At 38.3% G+C, this 11,093-nt stretch overlaps 1 protein-coding gene across 2 annotated transcripts in view; it reads right to left on the bottom strand.

Annotated features, from left to right (window-relative positions):
* Nucleotides 1–647: 647 nt before the first annotated feature.
* LOC133212424 (protein BANP-like) overlaps nucleotides 648–11,093 on the bottom strand; it is a 110,830-nt gene continuing 100,384 nt past the window's right edge. The window contains exons 8-10 of one of the 2 annotated variants that reach the window (XM_061353814.1): nucleotides 5,532–5,675; nucleotides 5,093–5,155; nucleotides 1,507–2,051 (exon numbers count right to left, since the gene is read on the bottom strand). In XM_061353814.1, coding sequence (XP_061209798.1) covers nucleotides 1,737–2,051; nucleotides 5,093–5,155; nucleotides 5,532–5,675 — 522 coding nt within the window. In that variant the 3' untranslated portion in view covers nucleotides 1,507–1,736. Of the gene's footprint in view, nucleotides 1,434–1,506; nucleotides 2,052–5,092; nucleotides 5,156–5,531; nucleotides 5,676–11,093 lie in introns of those variants that run through there. The other variant, XM_061353815.1, reaches the window with a different exon arrangement.

Here is an 11,093-nt window from a genome sequence, read left to right as displayed (position 1 = left end):
TGAATTCAGTGATGTAGAATTTGTGACTGTGCCCCGCTGATTAATATATTAAATGCGTTAGGAGCCATATATTGACAATAACCACACAGCAAGTCTGCAGAAAAACAAAATACAAAGCAGCACCTCCCCCAGTAAACTATATTTTCCTAAAGCACACCATTAAGATAATCAGGCTCTGGCAAATGTGCACCCTTTCCACTCAAGCTTAGCAAATACGAAAACGTTGCTTTCTTCAAACTGACATGAAGTTTCCCATAAGTTTCAGTGACAGGTATCAGACTGTTGCAGCCCAGCTTTTTATGGGTGAATCCCAAACTGAGGTATTGCCACAAATGGCTGAACAAAGGAGGCAGAAGGAACAAAAATGGATAGCTCAGAAGAACTGGTCACATTAAAAAAAAAAAAAATCATAAATTCATGTTATAAAATAAGATTTGCAGACTCAAAAGCTTAACTATCACATTTTTAGATGGTAACATAATCTAAGATAGGTATCTTCCTTACACACTTAAATCTTACTTCTCAGTTTGACAGCAAAGCTTGCCAGATAGCATCTATCTTCAAACACTCCAGAGCTAAACTCTTACCGCACCGTCCAGTCAAACCATATTCATTCCTAAGGCAGAGAGCAACTTAGAGCTGCACTATTCATAAATACACATTTATTTCTCATTAAAAATGCATAATTACAGCATTTTAAAGCCTTTTCCCCTAGAAAAGTAGTTAAGCAATAGTACAAACAAAATTGTTAGTCTTCTGCAAATACAGTTTTAATTACACTGAACAGAAAACACCAGCAAAAGGCTAATACTTGCAGTTATGGAATTTTTCTTTTTTTAAATATTTTCCATTTTTGTTATAAACACCATAGCAAATAAAAAAAGCTGTTTAAACAGTGAAAAATATTTGAGCTCTTGATCTATATGTGGTAAAGCAAGTATTGCAAGGCAGCAATACACTAAAGATATCTGCAGACATTCAAATGGTGTATTTCACAGAAGAAATGAACAGGATGAAACACTGACTTAGTCTCACAGTTTTGATTCATTAGATTTCTTTCTTTCTAAAAGACTTTTTCCCCTCTTTAAGTGTACCTACAGGCAGGCCATTCATTGTTTCTGAAGGCCAGATTCTCAACTGATGCAGTGATATAGCTCCAATTTAAGTAAATGGGTATCATTTATTCCAGGTGAGAACAACCAGATCATCAGAACTCTGCAATTCGCAGGACATATTCGAGGTGTGACCATTAGTCTAAAGGGCATTTCCATTCTCCTGTCGTTGCACGAAGATGACAGCACTTTACTTCTGGCTGTGGATCACCCACATCTCAGAAGTTAATGCAGCTTTTCACAGTTCTCTTATTGGATTTGGATTGCTCCATGTTCTATCTGCATTTCTGGCTGGATCGCTGATTGAAGGGTATCAGTGCCCTGCAAAAGGAAACATCAGTAAATCAATACAACAGTGCTTTCCACTCATGTAGCCAAGGGAACGTGAACATACAGCAACACAAAGTTCTTGTGTATACACCAGTGCAAAATCTGTATGGATATCATCTCTATGAGAGAATTGAAATGGGAATACACTTACAAAGGCACCAAAAATAACAAAGAATCCACACGAAGCCCACATAGACTATTGCCCTTCAGGCTGGAAAGAGAAGACTGAAATAATAAAACCATGATAAAGATCTGTAAAATCATGAGTGGCACAAAGACAGCAAATAGAAAAAACTATTCTCTCTCTTCCCAAAAAAAGACCGAGTCCCAAAAGGAAACAAAATAAAACTCGTGTGTGGCATAACATGCACCAAAGCTGCAGAAGGACTCGTCCCAGCAAGATGCACATGCTGACAGCTTGGGGGTATGGAGTGTCATGGACAGAAGTTCACTAAGGGTGATCATAGAAAAGAGAGTAGGATGTCGCAGAGTGACAGAACTATTGTAGGTAAGGTGAGTAAAACTACCTGCTTGGCCTGTGCTTTCAATTTCACCAGCTGGTGCAGGATATGGTCTAAAACGGCTGTCTTTACCCACTGCAGTCTTTCTCTATTTTGTGTAAAATGAGAGTATTGCTACTATGGAAAACTCCTTTCTTAAATAAATTTCTTCCTACAGGCCTGATTCTGTTCACTTTCCAAGCAGAAACAGTTCTCCGTGAAGGAATTTAAAGCAAATACAGTCGACTTCAGCTCTCAGAGGAAGTCTCCTTAAAAATCACATTACTGCCTACCAGAAGTCTGACAAGGCCGTGAAAGGATAATCCCATAGCGAACTGTCTTTTCGGCCAAGTTAGTTGGAGTAAGGAGAACTAGATCATGACACAAACTCCATCCTTAGAGCTGTAAGATGAATAGCATTTAAGAGCAGCTGTATTGGCTTGGATAAAGCCCATCACACCCAATAAGCCTTCCCCTGATAGCAACCAGTATCAGAAGCATAGATAAACTACAAGGAAAGGGCAAGCATTTAACGATATTTTCCCGTTCACTCCCACAGATTCCAGAGATCTGCCCTTGATGGATTTTCCCTCCATAAAAACATCTAATAGATACTTTATGTAACGCCTTGAATACAAAATAATTTCTGTGGCAGGAATTCCACTCTGAAAAAGTCTTACTTGAAGCCCTGCTTTATAGTCTCAGCCTAGGATCTGCAGGATGATCCACAACAACACAAGGGTGGAAACTCATCAAGTTTTCCCATCCTTTAGGTCTCACTCTCCAGTCTCACCTTACTTACACAAATGAAAACACTGGAGTTTCAAAATTATAAAGCACTGCTCCTAAATCAACGTTTTGTTGTCAAATAATTTCCTTTCAGTTCTCTGCCTTGTTGCCAGGAATTGCAAACAGGTACCAGATTTTTTTCCTGTTCAACTTTCTAAGTTATCTGGTGTTTACTTAATTGTGCAATAAATTAGTGCCAAAGTGATAAATAATTCTACCAGATTACTAAATTTGATAGCAATTCAAGTGACCAACGTTTTCTTTCCCATTAGAGGAAAATTACTGAAATATTGTAATTATTAAATAATGATGATGACAGTAATGCTGCGTATTTATCCAACATTCAGACCAGAAGACTGACCAAAGCGATTAGAAGCATGCTTTGGATTTGGAATTATGGTGGGGTTTTTTTTCCAAATCTAACAACATTTACTATCAGCATATGTATTTCAGCTTAGAATTAATCCAAATTTCTAAATTTTGCAAGCTGCTCTAAGTAAGAATGCTATTGAGACATGAAAGCAAGCTTCAGCTGTGTTCAGAGAATGGATTTGTTTCAAATATCCTCACTCCGATCTTCAGCTTCCAAGTGCAACTGCTTCCAAAGAAGGTCAAAAAACTGGTACTTTAAATAAGCTCACACGTGGTGCTTCAAACATGGAATTGGTGTAGACCATAGCAGCTCCACTTCTGTAAGCTTTGATTGATAAAACAGATAGAAAATCTTTGAGAACATCTCAGTACCTTGACATAAACTATATGAAAACAGATGAAAGTGTCATTACAGCCTCACTGAGAGGGCTTTTCCTTCAGGTGAGATCTTCCCTTTCAGATAAGACATCTTTTCTAAAATGATGCAGATCAATATCCATACTTTTAGTCCCCACAAAGGTATTGAACTCTTTACATAACTCAGAATAATGAAAATATCTCAATATGTGTAATTTTAGCCCTCAAAAAAAGCTATTGAACTATTCATGTAACCCAGAGTAACACAAATACCAAGTTGGTTTCTCCAATTCATTAACAGATCCTTAGTTTTCAGTTTGTGTAAACTGAGGAAGTATTTATGGCAAACTTATTTTTCACCTTGTCTGTTTTTCCTTTCACAGCCTTCTTATTCCACTTTCCTTTTCTGCTTTTCTTCAGCTTTGTATAGATCTCTGTGGCTAACCACAGTATTAAAACCTAACACAGTACGAAGTGTCCCTGAAGAGAAAAGCGACTCCTCTGGTGGCTGCCAATTATATGGAAGATAGATGCCAATGAACTGTGCTTCGTAACCTCCTGTCCCCCTGGTCAGAGGTGCTAGCAGAGAAGGGAGGACAGGCATGAGAAAGAGACCCAGGAGAAAGTCCGCGGGAGGGAAATATGAGAGCTTCCCAGGCCTAGAGTGAGGACAGCAGCATGAGAAACACCTCTCACTATCTGATGCATATAAGCTTTATTAACTGCATGGGACCAGCAGTACTCGAGGATTTGTAAGAAATAAGGCATGATCCCTCTAAGCAACAGTCTTGTTGTCTAGGGTGCTATTACAAATGACTGAGAGTAAAATATGGAGACTGTTAACATAGAGGTTAATTTAGAAAAGATGGAAAATGCCTACCTAGGGCCCATCTATGTGTAAAGATCAGCATACAGAAAACTTAAGAGTGTAATCTTACAGCACAGCATTCTCACACATCAGTTAGGCTGATCAGGGAGCATCATTATCTGAAAAGCTATTTGTAGAATCCAGGTGAGGAGCAGCTCAAAGAGTTTAGAGCTCCAGCTCGCCTCCTAGCACCAGCCGGTGCAGACAGCCCGTCAGCAATACACCTGTACACAACACAGCTACTGGGACACTGATACGCTTTAATTTCATATACTGAACTGATCAGCAGACTGCATTGTTCAGGGAAGAAGCACTGAGTACTTCAGCTTTGTGCACACAAAGTCTGAATGTAATTCCTTTGATTTCTTGTGCAATTTTTTATTTCCACCTCAAGAGACTCAATATCCAACATAAACATTTATAGCCAGATCAGATTTTACAAAACTGTGGAGGTATCAGACAAAAATCCACTCTAATATTTGCTGCTAAGGATACCATTATATTTTGGCTAGCAAGCAACAGCTTATTCTTCACAACCACTTGATATTCTCTAGTAAAGAAGCCCACTAAGTGGGGTTCAGAGAGGAATGTGTAACCAGCTTCAAAAAACATAACTGTCTTAAGTCAGCACTTTCGTGTTGTCACCAGTCATAGCTTCAAGATGATGAGGAGCTTTTTCTTGACTCAGATACATGAGTGCTCTTAAAAGGGAAAACAAAAAAGAACTCCTTCACCATAAGTGAGAAGATCAAGTATTCACTTACAATTGCTAATATTCCCGCTCCTAAGAGAAATCCAGGCTGTTGATGAAAATAACTGGAAAACTGCTGTCAGAAAGGGAATAACATTTTTTAGAGAAACCTCAGTCTGAAAAATACTTTTTGGATAGGTTCCTAGCAAGTTTGCCTTGTCTTTTAACATGGCTCTCAGCCTTCAAGGATGCAGAAAAACAATGATGACCAAAATAACTATTCTCTAGAGGCATTGAGCAAGAGAATTGAAGCAGCAAGTCAAAGCCCATTTATACCTTTAACAAAATGATGTTTCTTATTATAGACATTTTAGGTTGAGTTTTTTTACTGTTTGGAAATAGGATCATAAACTCATTGGTATCGCAGTATTTGTGGGCAGATTTACAGTTCATCTGACAGGTTTCAATCAAGTTAAGGGCATTCAAATGGAGAAAAGACAACATATACATACTTGATTAGTTGCAGAGTGGTCTGTCACTGGTGTCAGCTGCACATACTGGACTTGGATATCACTCCCTTGGAGCGGGGACCCATCAACACCCCCTGAGGCAGGCTCAGCAGAAGCAACAGCTATCAGCTGAGCACCCTGCAACACCTGCACAGAAAGCAATGGAGAAAGCAGCCTGTGAACAACCACAACCAGAAATGCGTGAAGATCCACCTAACTTAAACCAGATGGCAAAATCAAAACCCGTTACACAGAAACACAAGAAAACTTGTCTATCTGTAACAGTTGCTTTAAATCATGTGGGTTTCTGAGAGGACATGGTATGCACATGGCAAGATTCCCATATTATATGCTCACCACATTTTGCCTTATGAGATTCATAAATTCTGTTTATGATTATTGCAATGACCAACTGGGACAGATTGCGCAGGTTGCACTAAGAATGTGACACTATCAATAGCACACAGCAGCATCACTGCTTTTACTGCCACAGAAACATGCACAGATCCAAGATACTCTTTCTCACAGCCAAAGGTATTTAACTTGTGACCATTTACTTCAGTAATGTTTATATTCCTATCATATATGAAGGAGATATAAGAATTACTTCTAATTAATGCTTACTCTAAATACATCTGACTGGTGAAGACTGTAAGTCTGGCATAGGCTTTAAACATCAAAGAACAGCCCATCCATCTTAAAGTGCTTGCTTAAAAGTGTTCTTGTGATTAGACTAATTTAAATTTACTTCTTGAACCACAAATCACAATAAAATACATGTATGCATTTTATGGCACAATGACAAGTCCCTTCAGCTAAAATCTACATATTCCACTTTAATTTTTATACGCTGCAAATAATGTATTTTTAAAATATGGCATTTGAATCACAGTGAACAAAAGACATGTTTCAAACGAAGGAGACAGAACAAAGAAGAAAACTAACATTCTTAACAAACTAACAAAGTATGATTTCTCAGCTGATCTGCGGGTGGGTGGCCATGAAGGAGTGGGTAGACCAGAAATGCTCTAGGGAGTGTGGGAGGCAAAAAGAGGTCACCTCCATAAACGACCTTTAGGGGTGTTGTCAGGGTTTTATAGAGATCTTGGGTGTTCTGAAATACAGGCAGCATCAAGCCGCAAAAGGATGCTACGTTTTGTTTTTATAGGAGTAAGCAAAATTCTCTCATCCTACGGTATTTGTTTTGGAATTATACAACACATACTGTTGGAACCACATTACAGTCTGCCCCATTGATTACCTGCAGGTCTTCAATGCATTTTTTCACTTTTATTTCTGTATTACAAACTTCAGTACAACTGTAAGTGACTGAACAAGCCCATCATTCTCACATACAAAGTGTTTTGCAATAAAGAAGCCTAAAATTTATAATGGTACCAGCTTCCCTGTTTATTGTATGTTCTCAACTGCACATCTCCTAATCCACTTCAGAACTCCCTCTTGTAGGAAACACTCTGGAGAAGCACAAATAACCTACTATGTACAGGAGCTGGGTAGCAGAGCCTTTTGCAAATGGGTCAGGTGCAAATATATGGCTTTTCTTTGGCTGTTCACTTGACTCCCAAACCAACACTTTAACTTTGTAATTTTTACCTGCCCTTGACCTTAAAATACAGGAGCTGTACCAAAAAAACACACAATCCGCCCTGAAAATGAACTTCTCTTCCCAATTCCGCTGGGCTTCTCCAACATCCTGCTTTACTGGTCCAACACAGGTAACAGAATATGGTTAAATGGAAAAATAATAAACTTCAATTCTAACAAAGCGGATTAATTCATGCTTTTAATACACACAGAACAAGAAGCTTCAAGTCACCCTTCCTTTTCACTTCAGCACAGAAGCAGGGAAGTATCCATTATGAAGTGTTGCTCAAGCTAACTCAGGCTAGTGAGAGTTCAAGCCTAAAAATGATCCTAAAAAAAATAGCGCCTTTAAAATCAACAAGCAGACAAAAGCCCACCAAATGTTGGGTTTTATTTTATTTTTTTCCCTTTTTGTAATAATTCAGTGGAGTATTTAGAAAAAGTACATTTGGCCATCTATTATTACTTGCTGTCAGTGGTAACAAGTTGTCTTGACAGTGACAAGATCTGTAGCTCTCCCGGAGCCTGGGCCCACTCTTTACATTGCACAATTATTTCCACTGCAAGCATAAACAACTGCACAGCTGGAACAGGGTTTGTTAAATTCCACTCTTCTTTCAGCTTGCATTTACCACCACAGATACATGCTTTTCCCCAAATAGAAAGCCCAGTGAAAAACATTTATCAAGAAAAATCAGAACACTTTAGGAAGGGTCTGTAAGATACTGGAGGCTCTCTGAGATGTATGTCTTTGAGAATGCTTTGAAGCTACCAATGCCCTCAAGCGCATTTTGGGACCTGGCCCGATCCTTACAAGTCTTCATGTCCCAAACCCTGGTGTCTCAAAGATTACCTACCACACTGCATGGTGACCCTGGTGAAGACAACTTAGCTAAATTAAAAAGCAAGCATGAACAAGCCCCTTCTCTCTTTTGCCACCTTTTAGAATAAGAAAATGTTCCCTAAAACCTTCAGACAGAAATATAAATGCATTTCTGTTAGTTTTGATTTTGCATAGTCCTAGAAATACCAGAAGCAAAAGTATTTTGTTCAGATGTTTAAGATGAAGTGTGAGCTCTTGGCATGGTTGGTGAATACAGAATCACTGACCAAACAGCTTTTCTTTAAAGATCTATAAGCTTTCAGTGAGAGCTATCAGAGCTGACAAGCATGATAACATGAGCTAAGGGACAGACAGATCCCTCCTACCCAGTCCAAAGGATATTTTGCCTACACACAGACATTCCCTGTCCCTCTTTACAGCAGCATTAACACAACCCCAGGCTCCCTGAGAACTGCAGCACGAACACAAACCTGGCCACCAACATCCCATGGACCTGAATCTTTACCTTTGTCCTTTCCTTTCCTTTCCTTTCCTTTCCTTTCCTTTCCTTTCCTTTCCTTTCCTTTCCTTTCCTTTCCCTTTCCCTTTCCCTTTCCCTTTCCCTTTCCCTTTCCCTTTCCCTTTCCCTTTCCCTTTCCCTTTCCCTTTGCCTTTCCTTTTTCCTTTCCTTTTTCCTTCTTCCTTTTTCCTTTCCTTTTTCCTTTCCTTTCCTTTCTCCTTTCCCCTTTCCCTTCCTTTCTCTTTTCCTTTCCTTTCCCCCTTTTTTCCTTTTGTCAGTCTGTCTTTAAAGTCTTGATGATTCAGGACATGCAGGCTACTGAGTCTGAAGGTCCTCTGTTTCTAACCTCTTCTTCAGTAAGATGCTTTCTGTATAAAACATAATAATAAAATTAGTATTAATAATGAAAGCCAGCTACTTTCTCTGCTCCTTTCCTTTCCATTTAAAGACCATTTTAGTCCATAACTAACAGTTCCCATTTTACATTCAACTGCCAGGGCAGGAAATAAAATTAAAAAATTAAAATGTAATAGGTTTTCCTTCAGTGTCTTCCAAAATTATTCAAGCACAGTTTCCAACCACAGCTCAATTCATATCACATCCTCTGCTGATTTTACTTATCACTGAAATATTCTTCTAGAAGCCCGTAACTTAAAATTCACCTTTATACCCCAATCTTCAGAAATAAGTAACTGTTTTGGGATAGCTGATGCTTGTTCACCAAAAAAACCCCATTGCTTGGGCTGGTCCTTGCCAGACTGAGCCTTCTAAAACACATTCTTGCTACTGTTGTGAGCTTTTTATTAATCTAGGCAAGCACATCTGTTTGCCTACCCATAAAAAGCTCAAAAATAAGACACGTTAGGATTTTGGTGTCTTTTTTCCATCATTTATTCCTATTTCTACTGCAGGAATGCAATAAAAGATGATGTTTCTTTTAAAAAATGAAGTTTTGAGTCACTGAAAGAGTGGCTGTTTATAGAAGGTTCACATCTGAAAATCCTGTAACACTTAGTGCCAGAAAGTAATAATTTCAGCAAATGTGACACAGAAGAAATTAGTTGTGCATAGGAAAAGAGAAAGATCTTGGTGACATGCTCTAGCTAAAACATTAGTTAAAAGGACAGTTTGAGCCCCAAAGTATAAGGATGGTTATGGGTTAAAGGATTCTTAGAAAACAAAACCCTAATACTTATCTATTATTGTCCTACACTGCCATTCATCGCTGATGGCAAAACTACAAGAATACGTTTGAATAGAAGACATTAATACATTCAAATAAAGACATGAATACATTCAAATAGAAGACACAGCTTCTTAAACTGATAGGAAGCTCTACTGATAAAAATGTTCACTTAAAAAAAAAAAAAGGTAACTTCCTCTAGCTGAAGCTTTTCAGTCTTCAAGTTAGTTTCATGCAGCCTGAAGATCAAAAATATCCACTGTATTTCATGCCAACTAAGCATTTATTTAGTGGATTTACAGGCTTATAGATGGTTTCATCTCACTAGTAAGTAGATTCTATATTTAGGTCCAAAACTCAAAACTTTTTAATATCAGAAACCTGTGAGTTCCTTGAAAACATCAGAGGCTTAGGCTAACCAAAGTCTCCATCACCTTGGCATTTACTAAGGAACCTGGAACAAGCAATGCAGAATGCCAAAAGAATGGAGCTGTATGGAAAAAGAAACCAAATCAAACCAATATTTTCTTCCATAAGATTGTCTTTTGCAGCTCTTAGTTTCACTTGATGAAGTAGAGCAAGACCCAATACTACGAAACAAGTCCAGAATGGAGGATACTGAGTACAAAGGAAAATCTGTAACACAATCTATTTGGTTCGATTTAACCAAATGGGTTCAGTTTAACCCTGGTCAACTGCATTGACAAGCGCATACCTGATGGTGGCCGATACAAATTTATTTTGATGATTCTATAGTGCAGTTCCAATAAAACTAAAGTGTTCATGTGATAAAAAGAAGCAGCAGCAAAGGATGGAGTGACCTCATTGTTCTCAAAGAAACAGTCATCTTCATGTTAAGATCAAACAGTATTCACTGAAAACCACGGTAACCCTTACATAGTATTTATCTATCCCATATGTATATAAAGTCAGAATGTACACAGCCTGATGATGTGCTATCTTTCCAGAGAAATAAATTCCCATTTAACCTGCAATTCGTCAGAACTAATATACAGCTGAAAGTACAGACCAAGGATCACCACATACCACTGCATACTTCTTATGCTCTATTTAAAACAAAGCAATAAGCATTTTGATGGAATTACAAGACAGTTATAAGGACTAAGTTTTCTTTTCCAAACTTTTCAAAATATTAACAGCAATAAAAGACTGGAAGTTCCTCTTCCAAAAAGATAAGGAAGGCAGATGGCTCACAGTGTTGCACAGATCATCTGCAGCTTTTCTCTCTCAGTACCTAGCAATGAGAAGCATAGAGAGGTGCAAGTAAGCACTTGGAAAATGTAACCCATCCTTTAGATCATTTATTGGCAACCTTTTCTTAAGCAGAAGCCTCCGGAATAGAAGGTCTCCTTTTGAGATGCATTTTTATGGCTGCTCTATGTTTGACTTCAAACAACTTAGATTACACTAAAG

The sequence above is a fragment of the Neopsephotus bourkii genome, unplaced genomic scaffold (assembly GCF_033783945.1).
Source record: "Neopsephotus bourkii isolate Nb327-2 ecotype Australia unplaced genomic scaffold, CSIRO-AGI_Nbou_v1 NB_695, whole genome shotgun sequence".
In the NCBI taxonomy this organism is placed as follows: domain Eukaryota; kingdom Metazoa; phylum Chordata; class Aves; order Psittaciformes; family Psittacidae; genus Neopsephotus; species Neopsephotus bourkii.
Note: the sequence above shows the minus strand (reverse complement) of the source record. Positions and strands in the feature narration are given on the sequence as shown.